Here is an 18,333-nt window from a genome sequence, read left to right as displayed (position 1 = left end):
CAGTGACTGATTTTAATCTATTAATCTGTAGCATTCATGTGAGAGAGCATTTTTAATTTTATCTATTTTTTTTATAAGCCATTACTTTTTTAATATGTTAGTAATACAAGTATATCATAGTTACCTGAAAGGAGAAAGAAATCAAGGAAAAAAGCAACACGGCCTTAAGTGACGACCAGGTGAGATTAGTTAGAAGTATATTATTTAGAATAATCTTGATTTTTAAAAATATGGCCTCTTAAAAATTCAGACTTCAAAAAGATTTAAATTTTTAAAAATATTTTCTTCAAAGCTCAATTTTTTTTGCTGACATAATTGATTTACAATTACTTTCAGGTGTACAACATAGTGATTCAATATTTTTATAGATTATAGTCTATTATTAAATATTGGCTCTATTTCTGTTGAAATTGGGTTAAAATCAGTATAATTGTGCTTCCTTCAAGTGCTTTTGTCCTAGATGATCTCTGGAATTCAGTGCTTGGTTCCTTGGTGTTCTCTGGCAGTCCCTCTATGTGACCTGACCTGCCAGATCCTCATTTTATTCTTTAAGGTAGAATAGTTTTTTTCCCTGGCATTCTTTAAAAAAAAAAAAAAGTGTGTCTCAGCTGGCTTTCTATCAGGGGACTCAAGCTGGATGTTTTATCTTTGTTTAAATGTGTCATTCGAACCCTTCTAGCATCCTGGTAACTTAAAAAAAAAAGTGCTTGCTGATGATTGCAACTCTCTTTGGCCACCCAGGAATATATCATGTTTGCATTTATGCTTTTCCATTAGAAAATATTTAGTTCATTTTATCGTATATTTAAGTTTAGTTTTGAAGCGAATCCTGGTTATAAGACTATGTATTATAATAGTTTATAAATGTTACTTGCATCTTTTTCACTAATTGTTTTTTCTGGCCTTTTTATACACGTGGTTTTGTCTGATTATATATGAGGTTTGTCTGATTATATATGAGCTTATTAATAGAAAATGGCTGTGAAAGTTCTTCTTATCCTCATTCCTGACTTCCTTCAGTTATTTAACAATTGGTTACAGTCTATCTCACAACACTGCTGTGAAGTAAGCCTGGGTAGGTAACTTCTGTACAGTTTACTGTACAAGTTAATTATGTAAAATTACATTTTGAACAGGGCCTGCATTAGCATGAGTTCCTTACAGTATTTTCTTCCCCCACTGTTTTGTATTACTTCTTTATGAATGATAAGAATTCTAGACCTATATATTCCCCCTAGGAATTATTAAAACTAAAGACAATTAAAATTCCATTTGTGGCTCACACTATATTCTGGTGGACAGCACTGCTCTAGGCAATAAAGAGAATTGCTGATGTGCATTGTATTATGACTGATGAGAGTAATTTATTCAAAACCTACCATTCTCTGGGCACTTACTATATTCCCTTTGAAAACTCGACGAAGTTTAGAAGCAGTCTGTTTTGATTACTGAGACCTAATGTTACATAGGCTTTAGAAAGGTAGGTTTTATTCAAAGCAATTAAGGGTATGATTATAATGTTACTTTCACTAATTATATTCTAAAATACGAAAGGCTGTCTAATCTGTAAAAATCCTACAGAACTACGCATCTCTGTCCTCCCTCCTTTTTTTCAGTAGCAGTTATAGAAATCAGCCTAATTTCATTGTTACACGGCAAGAGCAAGTATTTTACTTTGGTAACTTATTTCCATAATTAGGACAGTAATGTTAGTAGTAAAGCATGTTATGAATTAAAAAACTTGGTTCTAGCAATCATATACCCATGGTGTAATATGTTAAGAAACCTCTTGCAAATCAAAACTTACCTCCTTAGAGAAGGTTCTAGGTTATCTGTAGTCCAGTGTAGTGATCTTCGATGTAATTAATTCATTGGTACCTAGAACTTTTAGATAAAATCTGGTCAAAACAAACTTACTTATGCCAGAGAGTACAGTTACTGTGATTCACGATTGGTACTCTCTGATCCATCAGTTCCTATCCAAACCAAAGGCAGCTAGCTCACTGATCAAGTACTCTCTCAGTGTATGGAATGCCAAATCTGCAGTGAGACAATGGTATTATTCATCCATACCACGTAATAGAGAAACTAAAAGGCTGTAAACGCAACTAATACAGAATATATGTTCAGTATGTCTTCACTGAATGATTTAAAATTTAACAGCAGGAAAGGAATTTGAAGTTTAACAACGTGCAGGACAAAGATTTTAAAAATACATTTTCATACATCTAATGGCTTAAGGTATACGAAGGATCTGTTCTAATAAGTTGCATTGCAATTTTTGTTTTCAGTTTCAGAACGGAGGAGTCTTAAATGAAACCTATCCAGCTGAATTAAACAGCATAAATAACACTCAGCCCACCGCCCATCTTCACCCGTCAGAAGCCAGACCTTTCCCTGACCTGACATCCAGTGGATTCCTGTAATTCCAAGCCCACTCTTCATCTTGGTTTTTTGATTAAATTCGTTTGTGAAACATCATTAGGGGGTAATAAAACTGTCATTGTTGGATGTTAGCAAGTTCACGTGGAGGCATCGATGTATGTAGTTCTGTTACTCCAAACCAAATTTTAATGATTTTATAAGAGGAGTTAATTACATATATTACCATCATTAAAATAGAAAGTATGCTGCCACAGAGGAGTGAAATAATCTACACTTTATAGTATTCTGAGATACCACAGAATATACAAAACTTATTCAGGGGGACATTATGACACTTTTAAATAAGAAAATTTTCTCTGTTGGAATTATTTCTGTCAGAATAAAATGAAATACTTCGAGTTTTGAACTTCAACATTCTTATTAGTGTACCAAATATGAACTGTTTTCTTTCATTTGTAGCTTCTGCTTTTATCTCACATGTTAAAACGAGTGCTTTGGTGCTTTTATAAACAGATAGTCTGTGCTCTCCTCCTTCCTTGGTAATGTAAGTGCCTCACAATTTTTTCTACCTATAACACTGTAGGAGTATGTTTTATATAAAATACACTTTCTCTTTTTAAAATTAATAACATTCTGCACACAAATATTATCAGTGTTTCTTAAATTCAGTCATTTTTATTAATCCAGGCATGTTTTAACTGCGCTACTCACCCACTTTCTTCAGGTAAAGGGCAAAGAATGGTTGAAAAGGTAATTATTTAATCTAGCTGTTTCTAGACTTTAATGTTGCTGTGTGCCTTATGTTGAAAAAGTTTGAAAGGGAAGATGTCTTTCCAAATTATTTTTTAATTATAAATAAGACAGCAGCACTAAAATTTAAACAGTTTTCAGAAGTAAGAGATATACCACCATTTAGCTTTACTAAAATCTCCACCTTAGTAGTTGAATGTTGCAGTGTAAAGAATCTGCTGTTAAATGCAACAGCATTGAACTTAAAATGTATATTAACTTAAAATGAAGAGAAGCAGCTTTATTTTTAGCTCTTTAATAAGTAAAGCACCCATTTCAATATGTATAAATTCTTTAAAAACTGTTGTAGATCTATGTTCCTTTAAGATGTTGGAATATGCTGACTTTATAAATTTCACTTCTTAGTACAGTGGAAACTGTTTTTCTCATATTTGAGGAGTGTTAAGATTGAATATAGCAATGTTTGGTGCAAAGTATTGGTATGAGTGAAAAGAATGGTGCATTGTATAGTTTATAATGAACAAAATTATTTGTAAAATATTTTGTCTTTCATTTAAAGATAGTGCATACCTTATATATGCACATAAATAATTTGTTTGGGTCTTAACGTATTTTATCAGTCTTTTTCAGATAGCAAATAATGAATCCAGCTTCTTTCAAAAGTTGGTATTAAGAAAAAGACAATCATGCAGTTCTCTTAACTTCAAATATTAGGTTTCTATGATATAATGATCTCTATTATCAATAAGGCAAATTAATCAGGCTACTAATTTAACCATCCTCAGGTGACTTAAAAGTGCCACCATCTGCCTTTCTTTTATTTAAATATGACATCTGAAAGGCATAGACACATTTTGCATGTATTATATAAAAACATGATGGAATCCCACACTGAAATGTTTTAAAATACATTAAAAAAATTTTTTTTAGTAAATTAATGTATATAAAAGTGACTTCAGACAAAATATCTACATCAGTTTTATGCATTTTCAGACAAAATCTTGAACCTGTAGAATCAGTTTAAGAGTTGAAAATAATAAATTTGTCTAAAACATTTCATAATTTGTTTCCAGCATGAGGTATCACTAAAGATTTAGACCAGTGATCCAGATTAATATTCCATTTTCACATTTAAACCTTTCACTGAAAGTCTTCATATAAACCATTTTTGTTAGTCTCTTCCACATGTTACTGAATGGTTTAGTGGGGGGAAAAATAGGCTTTTTAAATTGTGAATATAATGACAATCAAGTATACACTTTTTAAAAACTTAAAGCAATATTGTATATTTTTATCTATAAAAGTAACTAAAATTTATCTAAGAATAATAAAATCACATTAAAACAAATACACCTTTGTCTGTACTGCTAAGTGCCAAACAAAGGAAGAATGGTTTGTGTACTGCTGTATTGAGGGATTTATTTTTAGATGATGTGCACTTCTGAGGATGTGGATTTGCCTCATTTGATCTTTTTCCTATGTCAGGTTGTTCTTAAGTACCTGAAGATTTACCAGTGTTCCAATGTATTATATAGCTTTCAATCATTGCTATGCACAAACTAGTGTTTTTCAGTATTACTAAATTTGAGGTAAGTGTTTTCATGGGTATTCTCTCCTTCAAGATGTTAATGCTTACATATGCCGTGAATACATTTTTGTTTAAAATATGATTTATAATAAATATCCTTCCTTATTACCAAAAAATTGTACACGATAATATATATGGTAATAAAATAATCACCAAGTATGAATAATATGTTTTAATGCAAATTCTTCTTTCTGGTCCATATAAAGAAAGTGAGTATTTATAGTATAGTGTTATAATTATATTAGATGAAAGCAGTCTTCAATATTTAAGGATAGGTTAAGTCAATAATTCATAAACTTCTTATAAAGTTCTGCCCCTGGATATTTTGGCCTTGACAGGAATATAAAAAAAAAAAAACACACACTTCAAGTAACTTCATATGTTAAAATGCTTCTGAAATGGATGTTGTTTTAAACTTTGTATTATCAGTGTTATAGTCTAGTGGTATTTGTTCGTATCTCAGATTAAAATCCAACATTCCATTTTAATAGCCAATATTTTAAGAGTATTTATGACAAAAATTTAAACAACCCATGTTCTATTCTATGCTTAGATTAGAAAAGGTATTGCCCATGTTAAGTCTTTGGTGTTAAATTCATAACTATTAAACACTCACCAAGAATTCTGCAGTTAGAATTGAAGAAAAATTCCTGGGAAAAAATTTTCATTCTAGTAACAATTTTTTACATTAATTTTACATTTGTTCTTAATCATTAGATATTTTTCTCAACAAGTCGATAAAAACATAGCAAATTAGCATCATACTTAATTCCGAATATTTGAGAGAGACTAACACTGTCTTTGGCCTACGTGCACAATATATTCAGTTTTAACTGTTTGATCTGAAAGAATCAAGAAAAATCCAGATAATATTTCTGATCCCTACTTTCAGTCAAATGACTTCATCAGCATGAATGACTTCAACTTGCCCCCTTGTCACCAAGCCTGTCAAACACTGACCAGGGATGTTAGCTACTCACAAGACTAGGGAATGTCTCTCAAGTTTTTTCCTAGTGTCCGCAGAGGACCATGCTTCCAGTTCCACTAGTACGACTGAAACCATCAAAACCCCACAGCACATCCTAAGTGTACATTTACATCAACAATACCACTGTCCTCTGCTCTTAGGCCAACCTCCAACATGGGAGAAGGAGAAGCTCCCCGGCCTCCAAGACGGACACTCTCCCTAACCACAACCTGCCCCTCCATCCCTCCCCCACCCCCTCTCCCTTGGCAACCACAAGTCTGTTCTCTACATCCAGAGGTTGGGGGTAGCAGATATAAGCTAATGTATTTGGAATGGATAAACAACAAGGCCCTACTATACAGCACAGAGAACTGTATTCAGTATCCTATGATAAAGCATAATGAATAAGAATGTAAAAAAGAACGTGTGTATTTATATTTAACTGAATGACTTTGCTGTACAGCAGAAATTAACACAACACTGTAAATCAACTCTACTTCAATAAAAAACCAAGCACCCTTCCTTTCCAGTTTTCATACACTCAGCTACTCCATCTCCCTCTTCCAGAGTCTTTTCTCTCTCCTATGGGCACCCTTGTGTACCGGTCATCCTCTATCCCAGGAAAAAGAAAAATTACTTGATGCTGCATCCCTTTTCTTATTAAATTACTTCTTTGCCTCCTTTCTCTAAAGTAATGTTGGTCTCCTGAAATCTTGTTTTCTTCCCATTACGCTGCTTTGATGATGGTCACTTAACTTCCGTCTTACCATAGGCTGATTCTCTATGGCCCTGCACCCTCAATGAACTTTTTTCCTCCCCTAGGTTCTATGACATTAGTTGCTCTGCATCCTGTTTATTCCCTCATTTGCCTTTGTTAGCTACTCTCCTCTCCTCCCACCTGGCAACAGGCTTAGTTCTGACCACCATGTGTGGTTCTTTCTCTACATACTGACCCTTTGGAAGCTCATCCATTCTGCAACTACTACCTTTATGATGAATCCCCTCAAAATTTGTGATCTCACTTCTGAAAAAGGGTGAAATAAAAGACACCTTACCTTATCTCTGATTGACTTTCGTTGAACATCCTTTCCTTCTAAGAGCAGCATAGCAAAGCTAAGCACACAGACTCTGAAGACTTCTGGCCTCAACACACACATGATGTGAATCATTGGGAAGGTTTCTTACTCTCTCTGAGCCTGAGCTTCCGTTTCTACAAAATAAGGATAACAGTAATAGGCACCTCACAGGATTCAATAAATAATTTATGTAAAAACAGTTCCCAGTTGCCAAAACTGGAACAATTTGAGCAAAAAAATAATAGCATTGGATTACAACCCAAAGAATAAAATATCCATGTGTCCATCCTGATATAAATAAATGATTGAACAAATAAATGGGGAAGAAGGGGCAAATCTTCATTACAGGAAAATCACAAAAATAGGTAACTATGCCTTCCAATAGATGGAGCTTAATACCCCTCCCCTTGAGTGTGGGCTAAACTCAGCCTCTTGCTTCTAAAGAATACAGTACAGAAAGGGGAAAAAAAATGTTTATATTGTAGAAATCTGGCAAGCACCACTTTAACCAAGAGATCGAGTTTGATATCAATTATGTTGTGGTGTTCTCACAGATATGATGCTATATGATCAGCACACTTCTGCTCTGTGGTATTTTCTCAAACACACATAGCCCTAGTCTAATCATCAGAAAATGTCAGAGAAACCCAAATTGAGAGACATTCCACGAGATTCCTGGGAGTATTCTTTAAAGTGTTAAGGTCAAGAAAAACAGCCGTTGAGACGTCACAAGTCAGAGGAGACTAAGGAGGCATGACAACGAAATACAAAGTACAACAGGGTATCTGGGATTGCATTCTGCAATAGAAAAGAGGCATTAGTGGAACAACTGCAGAAAGCCGAATCACGTTTAGTTAATAGTATTGTACCACTGTCATTTCCTAGCTTTACCAATGTACCACGGTTATGTAAGAGGTTAAGTTTAGAGGAAAACGGATGAAGGGAAGAAAGAAAAGTCTGTATCTTCACAACTTTTATGTAAATCTAAAATTATTCCTAAATAGTTAATTTAAAAATCATTTTTCTATTAAAAACACAGTTTTGTTTGTCACATAGCAAGTACTCAATACATGTCTGCCATGACTCATATTTCCCTGCGATTTCCAATCAACCTCTCCTCAGTTGTAGGTGAATCTCTACATTGACCCTACTCCTCATTCTGTTTACTTCTGATGTCATGAATATCTAGGTTTTTAGTCTCTAGTTCAGTGTTGCTTTCTACTTTAAAGTCCTGATATCATCCTTATCAATGATCCTTCTAGCCTTGTTTCCATAACTACTACACATCAATATAACCTATTTTTCCATTCCAACCAAGAATAATCACATCTCATACTTTGAGCATTTGTAACTGCCTTATTTTGGCCAACTTGAAATTTCCTCTTCTCATCACACCATCTTTCGTCCACGTTCCCATTCCTTTCTTCTTTATTCAACTAGCTCTCTGCGTTCCTTGTGATCTCTAGCCCCATGAGTACCCATTGTTCGTTTTCAGTCCATCTGCCTGGACCTCAGTATCAGGGTTTCAGCAGTATGTTTGCTTGTACCCTGGAATTGCTCACTTCCTTATTGGAAACTGCCACTCCAATCCATAGCCCCGGCCAAAACATTTCTTTTCCTGATAACCAGTTTTGCTAGAAAAAGTGACAAACCTGGAATAATGGCCTCATCACAAATGTTTCACCATGTCTGTGGCAGAAACTGACAGTTACGGAACACACCACCAGCATCTTCCCTTCCTTCTTTGTAAGAGAACCCTGACATTCCTCTGGTCACAATGAGGGAACAAAACTATATTTTCCAGCCTCCTTTGTGAATAGGTGTAGCTGATAAAAGTTCTGGCCAAATATACGAAAGCAAAACTTTTGTGATACTTCCAAAAAGGCTGCTGAAAGAGACCTAATGCGGCTGCAAGGAGCCGTTTTTGCTTTTCTGCTTTTCCTTTCTAGCCAGCACACATGGGTGTGATCAATGGAGATCTAGCAGCTCTCTTGAACCATGAAGACAGAAGCCATAAACTAGGATGGTGAATTGAAAACAGGATGAGCCAGGGTCCCTCATGACTTGGAGCCACATGTTTGGAACCACCAAATAAACCCTGTCTGTGTACCTTGTGACTTCTTTTATATAAGAGATAAATAGACTTCTGCCTTGGTTAACCCATCATTCTATTATCTATCCCACCCCCACTGCCAGCCACCCATGGTATCTTCATCTTCTCAGTCTCTCCAGTGACGTTATCTCCAACTTGGCTCAAAAAAGTCTGATATAATTTTCAGTTTCCTCCTTTTTTACTTTTATGTTGCTATCAGTTATCCTCTCAGATTTTCCTTAACTCCTTTTTCTTGCATTTTCAGTCACTGAATGTGTTGGTTTCTCCAGCAAGCATCATCCATTTTCTTCTAAGGACAATAAATCAAACTGCTACTTCATTCTTTTTTCTTCTTCCATGCATCCATTCACTCATTCATTTTTATTGTTTTACATCTGAATAGAGCAGCTTGCTACGGTTTGCTTTCTTCATTACTGACCTCTTATTTCTTAAATCTTCAGTGTGAATTTAACTACTACCAATTTGTATGTACAAATGTTCTATTAAGTCAAGGAATCTTCTTTCCTTGATATTTTCTTACCTTGGCTTCTGTAACACTGTACTCTAATTAGTTTCCTGATTTGATTACTCGTGGTCCCTCTCCTTCTATATTGCTAGATAGGCTTTTTTTAAGGTTCGATCTGTGTCCTTTTTCCTACCCTCCCCCTATACCTCTCTCTCTTTATAATCTCATCTAAGCAAATCACTGTGTATAACTCAATATGTAACCTAGACCTCTTTTCTGAGTTCCTGGCCCAGATTTCCAATGGTGTATTTTATACAATATGTAATATAGTATAGTTTTCTTTTAAATATCCTACCAGCACCTTAAATTGTCTTTGAACAAAACTGAATGACTCATTTTCCCTCCTGAGTCTAGGGATTCTCCTAACATTTTTGTTAACACCTCCATTTCCATCTTCTAGGAGCTCAAACCCAATCCTCACAGCTGGCCCTCTCTATTACCACAGTAGTCAGTCCCACTGGACAATGGAATTCTTTGCTTCTGTACTTATAATCTAAGACGCTTTAGCTTGAAACTATAGTTAGGAACTCAGCAAGAATGATCTGCCAACTTGCAGTAAGAAAAGACAGAATGGGAAGAAAAAAAAACTTCTACCAAAGATCTGACAGGAATGTGTAGGGAGAGACTGGTTGTAGGGACTGAGAGAAGTTTCAAAATTGAAAACAAAAATGTTTTCAACAAACAAGGATTTGGGAGTGGTTACAGAGGAGGAGCAGGGAGTCATTCATTCATTCAACAAACATTTAGCCATCCAGGCCTACAGGGGGCCATTCTAGGTTGACCTTAAAGCATCCAGCTGAATAGTTCTCTATTTTACTCCATCATGGTGGGACCTATGGTGGGGTCCTCAGGATTTGGTGTCTCTGATGTCAGAAGAACTAGAAACAGTGTATTTTACTGAGTGTCCATGGGCCATCTGCATCTCTATCTATGGAGAGAGCTATTGAAAATTAGATTTGTGGACACCCCATGCTCACTGAATCCAATTTGTAGGCCTGAGAATCTTATTTTTAACAAGCTACTCTGATGATATGATATGAAAACCACCAGGATAGTCTTACAATTTAAGTATTAGACTAGGGAGGCCTGCCCAGGCTACACTGTTCCTTATGTGATCCCAGTTGATCCTCTGGCTCCCAACTGACAAGTAAAATCACGTTTATTAGGTGAACTGCCCTTCTCTCGTGGTATGTGACCTTTAGGATATCACCATGTGCTTGGATGGAACTTAAGTCTGCCCCTTCAGCTTTCCTGTGCTGATGAGCTTAGACTTTTAAAACTCCAGGAGGCAGAACCATCCCTGGCTTCCTTTCCCCATCTCCAACCCCACTGCCACCATCTTGGACAGGATCCACAGCCCCTGGAGATCAGTTTCTGATACCAGTTCTTCCACCTCTAGCAAACTTTTTCAGGAAGAGCAATGGACAGAACTCTGTTTTGCTGTCTAAAGTACACAGGCTGCATGAAACAGCTTACAATTTAAGACCAACCAGAATTAGGAAGGAACACAAACCCATATATAGAAGAATTTATAGGGATCAGGGATTAATAGATTAGAAAAGAGTGATCTCTGATGTGATGACCTACTTCAAGTAACTAATAGGCTAGCAAGGGTGAGGGGGAAGAGATTATTCTTGTCACTTATGGTCCAGAAGTTAATCCAGGATCAACGATAAAAGTTACAAGTTAACACATTTTACCTCAATATAAAGAAGACTCTATTATTGAAAGATGTCTGGAGATGAAATAGGCTGATTTGAAATGTAATGATCTCCCCCTCTCTAGAAACACCACTTAGAATTTATGCTGAGAAAATAATTCACTACTGTTTCCTTCTATTTCAGAGAGTCTATCATTCCATTAACTTCCATGCTAGATGTGAGCTTTGAGATGTATTTCATACCCCCTGTTTTATGCTTGAAGAAAAAACAAGGCCCAGATACTATCCTGTGGAAGTCTTACAATTAGTTGATAAAATGATCTCACCTATCTTGAGTTCTGGTACAGTGTTCTTTCCTCAACACAAGAAGTTGGCTTTATTCCCCACTTAGGGAAATCAAAATATTTAAATAACTTTATTTTTAATCTTTATGTATGAAATTTTTGTTTTCCTTCTATTCAGAATTATACTTTCACCCTCCTTTCCAACAGAACTGGATATCCTAATGCTTGTGGAAAGTCTAAAAATTTATCTCAACTCCATTTCCCCATCAGGTTGTATCTTCAAAAAATTTTAGACCACATATTTGTTGACATTTTAGGGTACTGAAATCTAATTTGGGGACTTTGCCATAAACATTTAGAACTGAGACTGAACTCTGTGTTTCAGAATTAGGTTGACATGAATTCTGACTAAATGAATATCTATTTCAAGGATGTTAATTTCCATTGTCTGGGAAGACATTTCCCTTCTTCCTTGTTCAATCAACTGACATGTAGAAAATCCAGACCAGCTGCCTTTGAATATTGAGTGTTTCATTGCACTTAAAAGGGGATAGAAAAATTTACCTTATTGTCAAGGTAAACTGTGAATGGTCTGAGATTCTACCCTACATTCAAGCCAACAGGTTAACCAGCTGCAGAAAGACATGTGATTCCTGGGTCAGAGTCAAAGGGCACTTGGTAACTTACAACAGTAGCAGCAACCAGTGTCAGCATTTGTGTTGGTTCCCCACAAGGCAAGACAAACATCCCCACATGCAGTTACAGGAAAGGAACCCTGACCTTAGGGAACCCAAATCTTTCATGACAGCAGTACACATGCCTGACCCTTTACTCTGAAGGGAGACACTGTCACTATCTTCTAAGACTGTTCACTATACAAACGTCCTTGGAAAGATGGTTCAGAACAAAAGCAGTCAGTGCCTCTGCTTGCAACACGTGCAGAAACACAAGAGACCCTTGGAGAATGGTCTCCAGCACTTACCCTGATGGGCTCTGCTTGCCCTTTCAAGTAAAATGTTCATCCTTCCTCTGTTGACTGCCTCCTGTTTTGACTACACAGACGATTGTTATTTGAGAGGGGGGGCAAACCTGAAGCATTTTCTATCCTCAAGTTACATTATTCTGACTTTCCATGGAAATAGCTCTGAAACCCTGCCTTTAAGTCTCTGTTCCAAGTCCTTGTAAAGGGCAAAGACACCATGATGTTTACGATTCAGGGCAGGGGGCACTGGGTTTGAACTCTGACTCTGCTCCCTTGCTAGATGTGTAGTATAAATGCTCATTTAACATTTTGTGCCTTCATTCCTTCCTTTGTAAAAAGAAGATGTAATGACTATACCTTATAGGATCTTCATGAGACCCAAATGACGTAATACATGCAAAGTGCTCAGCACAGACACTGGCACATGACAATAAGTGTTAAAGAGAACCAGTCACAAGTACGGAAATTGAAACTGTGATTTTAAAACTCCCAACAAACAAAATTCCAGGACCAGATAACTTCACAGGTGAATTCTATCAAACATTTAGAGAAGAGTTAACACCTATCCGTCTGAAACTCTTCCAAAAAATTGCAGAGGAAGGAATTCTCCCAAACTCATTCTATGAGGCCACCATTACCCTGATACCAAAACCAAACAACGATACCACAAAAAAGGAAATTAGTGACCAATATCACTGATGAACATAGACGCAAAAATCCTCAATAAAATACTAGCAAACAGAATCCAACAGCACATTAAAAGGATCATACACCATGATCAAGTGGGATTTATCCCAGGTATGCAAGGATTTTCCAATATCCACAAATCAATCAATGTGATACACCACACCAACAAATTGAAGAATAAAAACCATATGATCATCTCAATAGATGCAGAAAAAGCTTTTGAGTTTGGCAAAATTTGACACCCATTTATGATAAAAACTCTCCAGAAAGTGGGCACAGAGGGAACATACCTCAACATAATAAAGGCCATATATGACAAACATCATACTCAATGGTGAAAAGCTGGAAGCATTTCCTTTAAGATGAGGAGCAAGACAAGGAGCTCCACTCTTGCCACTTTTATTCATCATAGTTTTGGAAGTCCTAGCCATGTCAATCAGAGAAGAAAAAGAAATAAAAGGAATCCAAATTAGAAAAGAAGAAGTAAAACTATCACTGTTTGCAGATGACATGATACTATACACAGAAAATCCTAAAAATGCTATCAGAAAACTACTAGAGCTCATCAATGAATTCAGTAAAGTTGCAGGACAAAAAATTAACACACAGAGATCCATTGCACTTCTATACACTAACAATGGAAGGTCAGAAAGAGAAATTAAAGAAACAACCCCATTTACCATAGCATCAAAAAGAATAAAATATCTAGGAATAAACCTACCTAAGGAGACAAAAGACCTGTACTCCAAAAACTATAAGATGCTGATGAAAGAAACTGAAGATGACACAAACAGTTGGAAAAATATACCATATCCTTGGATAGGAAGAATCAAATTGTCAAAATGACTATACTACCCAAGGCAATCTACAGATTCAGTGCAATCCCTATCAAATTACCAATGACATTTTTCTCAGAACTAGAACAAAAAATCTTAAAATGTGTATGGGAACACAAAAGTCCCTGAATAGCCAAAGCAAACTTGAGAAAGAAAAACAGAGCCAGGAATCAGACTCCCTAACTTCAGACTATACTATACTTTGGACTATACTAAAGTCACCAAAACAGTATGGTACTGGCACAAAAACAGAAATATAGATCAATGGACCAGGATAGAAAGCCCAGAAATAAACCCATGCACATATTGTCAATTAATGTACAACAGAGGAGGCAAGACTATACAATGGAGGAAAGACAGTCTCTTCAATAAATGGTGCTGGAAAAACTGGTTAGCTACATGTAAAAAATGAGATGAGAAGATTTTTTAACATCATACACAAAAACAAACTCAAAATGGATTAAAGACCTAAATGTATGACTGGATAATATAAAACTCTTAGAGGAAAACATAGGCAGAGCACCCTTTGACGTGAGTCGCAGCAGTATCTTTTCTGAGCCATCTCCTAAAGTAAAGGCAATAAAAACAAAAACAAACAAATGGGACCTAATTAAACTCAAAATCTTTTTCACAGCAAAGGAAACCATAGACAAAATGAAAAGACAACCCACAGAATGGGAGAAAATAATTGCAAACGATGTGATCAACAAGGGATTAGTCTCCAAAATTTACAAACAGCTCATGCAGCTCAGTATCAAAAAACAAACAACCCAATCAAAAAATAGGCAGAAGACCTAAAAAGACATTTCTCCAAAGAAGGCATACAGATGGCCAAGAGGCACATGAAAAGATGCTCAACAACACTAATTATTAGAGAAATGCAAATCAAAACTAAAATGAGATATCACCTGACACCAGTCAGAATGGCCATCATCAAAAAGTCTACAGACGATAAATGCTGGAGAAGGTGTGGAGAAATGAGAATCCTCCTACACTGTTTGTGGGAATGTAAATTGGTACAGCCACTATGGAGAACAGTGTGGAGGTTCCTTAAAGAACTAAATATAGAGCTATACCATATGATCCAGCAATTCCCACGCCTGGGCTTATATCCCTAGAAAAACATAGGTCAAAAGGATACATGCGCCCCAATGTTCATTGCAGCACTGTTTACAATAGCCAAGACATGGATGCAACCTAAATGTCCATCGACAAATGAATGGATAAAGAAGATGTGGTGCATATATACAGTGGAATACTACTCAGCCATTAAAAAGAATGAAATAATGCCATTTGCAGCAACATGGATGGACCTGGAGATGATCATACTAAGTGAAGTAAGTCAGGCAGTGAAAGATGAATATATGATATTGCTTATATGTGGAATCTAAAAAAAATGATACACATGAACTTATTTACAAAATAGAAACAGACTCACAGGCTTAGAGAACAAAGTTATGGTTACCGGGGGAGGAAGGGTGCAGGGGAGGGATAGATTGGGAGTTTGAGATTGACATGTACACACCGCTATATTTAAAATAGATAACCAACAAGGACCTACTATATAGCACAGGGAACTCTGCTCAATATTCTGTAATAACCTAAATGGGAAAAGAATATGAAAAAGAATAGGTACATGTGTATGTATAACTGAATCACTGTGCTGTACACCTGAAACTAACACAGCATTGTTAATCAACTATGCACCAATATAAAATAAAAATTTTTTTCAGAAAACTCAAAAAAAGTGTTAAAAAATTGTTAGCTTTTATTGTTTCTGGAGTGTGTATTAGCTAAAGACCAACTTGCAATAATGAAGAGATCAAAGAATGAGTTGTTTTTGTCTCATGTGAGTGGGCTCTGCTCCAGAATGCCACCCAGGCTGGTGGGGCAGCTCTTCTATCCTCAATAGGCTCCAGCCACTGCTTCTTCCTACCAGGAGAAAGGAAAGGAAGGAACTTGTCCAGGCCAAGGATCTTTGAGAGCTTAAGTCAGAAGGTGCATACATTCCTTCTGCCCACATTCGGTACCCATGAACTTAGTCCTATGGTCGCACCTGGCTGCCACCATCTGCCCAGAAACAATTCTATTTCTGTGGAAAAAGAAGAAACAGATTTTGGTGGGCAACTGAAAGGACCAAGAAAAAAAATAAATATAACTTCTCTATTCCACCGGAATTTTGAAGCTATTGAGAAATAAGAAAAAAGTGTAAACAGGGAAAATGTCATCATTACTAGAAACTATAACTTGGAAGAGTCAAATGGGGATTGACCACTCCATTCCCCAGTCCTTAATCTAGACCTTAGAATAAACTATTCTGGGATATTTTCAATGAGTAGAGCCAGCCTACTTTCCCATGTCACTGCCTCTTGCCATTCCAGAGAGAGAAAAAGGGGAAAAGAGACCAAATTCCTCATGCCCGGGCCACTGATAGGTGTGCTTCACATATGTGAGGAGAGTGGACAGTGGCTGTCACCCACCCAGGCTTTCTACCATGGGGAGAATTAAGGAATAAGGCAAGAGGCTAGGAGTGCTCATCCTTCCCCATGGAAACTCGAGCAACAGGAAAAAGATTTTCCTGGCCAAACATCACCACCATCACCACCATCATTATTATTATAAGGCAAACTAATTTGGTAAAAACTTCTCTTAAGGGCCCTGTCCACTGTCCATTATTTTCTTCAATGACACCAATGAGATGCAGAACTAAGTCAGAGTTTAGACTGAGAAAAAAAACTTGTCTCTTCTGTCAAAGCGCTGCATGATTTCTTTCATTTACCTGTTTGCTCTGCCAGGAAGCACAGAATTCAGTTTTGTACTTAGTGCAACAGTTTCCCTCTGCCTTTATTTCTGGCAAATTTATTTGTGCTTCTGCCTGATTACTCTTCCTGCTTCATCTGTTACTTCCCTCTAGACGTCACCACTTTTAAGTTTTCATGTCAGCTGCCACAAATTCTTTTTAGTTAGGATATAAATTATCCTCATAAAGATGCAATCAGTAAATGCAGTGATGTAGAAAAAAATGTTGAAGAGAAGCATGCTATCCATGAGTGCTTTTGGAGAAAGTGTTGGCCAATTAAACTTGGGAGCATTTACAGGAGACACACTGGCTCAGTATAGAAGTAGCCTTAAGATGAAGGGATGATGACTATGAATAATGGTTTCAATCTTGTCTGCCTTTCTGGAGCTGTGACATTTTTTCATGATCCTTCTCTCTGACACTGCTAACTTGCAATTATTTGCACTGTCCATGAAATTCTTTACTTTTTGACCCCTCTAATATTCCCCATTGTGGTTGTCATATCTTCAACTATTTCCTATCCTACAGATTATCTGCTTACTTTTCTGGACCTGAGTAAAAAGGGCCCAGAGTGGGAACACTTGGGAGAACTGATGTGTGGATACATGCAAAACACCACCTTAACACTCCTACAAATAAGTAGGTGACACTGTAAGAAGCTTGTAAGTGCTTTCTTTTATAGGTGGAGTCATATTGCAACTTGAGTCATTATTCACAGGCTGATGAGAAAACTCAAATGACGCACTTAAAGATGCAAAAACTGAGGTGAAAGAGGCAAAGTGGCCTGTTCAGGTAGTGGTAGTGGGTACGGAATCTAGACTTTGCACCTCTGAATTGAGAGCACTTACAAAAAGTAAATCTTCTAATGGCCACCATCCAAGCACTTTGCTGTGATGCTGAAGCCAACCTATCTCATGAACTCTATATCTCCAGGAGATGAATATAATTGTCCCAACATTACACATGATGAAACTATTTTAAAAAGATATCAAGACAACCAACATGGTGGCAGTAGATAAAATAATGCCCCCCCCACCACCAAAGATGTGCATATTCTAATCCCCAGATTGGATGGCAAGAGGGTCTTCACAGATGTTACTAAGGAAAGGAGCTTGAGATGGAATGGTTATCCTCTATTACCTTGGTGAACCCATGTAATCACAAGAGGCCTTATAAGAAGAAGACAGGAGGGTCAGAGTCAAGGGAGGAGATGTGATGACAGAAGGAGAGATGAGAGAGAGAGAAAGAAAGAGAAGAAGAGAGAGAGAGAAGATTTGAACATACTCTGCTGCTGGCCTTGAAGATGGAGGGCCACAGGCCAAGGAATGCAGGCAGCCTCTAAAAGCTGGAAAAGGCAAGGAAACCAATTCTCCCCTAGTGCCTTCAGAAGGAAGGCAGCCCTGCCAACACCCTGATTTTAGGGCTTCTGACTTCCAGTACTGTAAGAATTAATTTGCATTGTTTTAAGCCACTAAGTTTGTGGTAATTTAGGTATTACCACCAATAGGAAACTAATACGTTGGTTATCGATTTTAAGAAGGCAAGGGAGGCATTTGGGGAAGAAAACACTCCTCTGTTAAAATCATGTCTAGAGAAGAATAGAAGAGTCGTTCTCTGTACCTCTCCCTGACCATTCTGCAGGAGACGACCAGGAAGGTCTGGCAGTAGTCCCCATCCCTCCACTCCACCCTTAGATACAT

General features: G+C 36.9%; 1 protein-coding gene and 1 long non-coding RNA gene across 2 annotated transcripts in view; one reads left to right on the top strand and one right to left on the bottom strand.

The window, feature by feature from the left end:
- The window catches only part of AHR (aryl hydrocarbon receptor), a 47,266-nt gene extending 44,483 nt beyond the window's left edge, over nucleotides 1-2,783 (top strand). The window contains exon 11 of the mRNA XM_082633134.1: nucleotides 2,292-2,783. Within this exon, the coding sequence (XP_082489260.1) occupies nucleotides 2,292-2,426 (135 nt within the window). The 3' untranslated portion in view covers nucleotides 2,427-2,783. The remainder of the gene's footprint in view (nucleotides 1-2,291) is intronic.
- The window catches only part of LOC309810845, a 244,919-nt gene continuing 227,012 nt past the window's right edge, over nucleotides 427-18,333 (bottom strand). Inside the window, exons 4-5 of the long non-coding RNA XR_014295062.1 lie at nucleotides 6,746-6,900; nucleotides 427-1,884 (exon numbers count right to left, since the gene is read on the bottom strand). This is a non-coding gene — a long non-coding RNA (uncharacterized lncRNA). The remainder of the gene's footprint in view (nucleotides 1,885-6,745; nucleotides 6,901-18,333) is intronic.

The sequence above is a fragment of the Mesoplodon mirus genome (genome assembly GCF_964341445.2).
Source record: "Mesoplodon mirus genome assembly, chromosome: 9".
Classification (NCBI taxonomy): domain Eukaryota; kingdom Metazoa; phylum Chordata; class Mammalia; order Artiodactyla; family Ziphiidae; genus Mesoplodon; species Mesoplodon mirus.
Note: the sequence above shows the minus strand (reverse complement) of the source record. Positions and strands in the feature narration are given on the sequence as shown.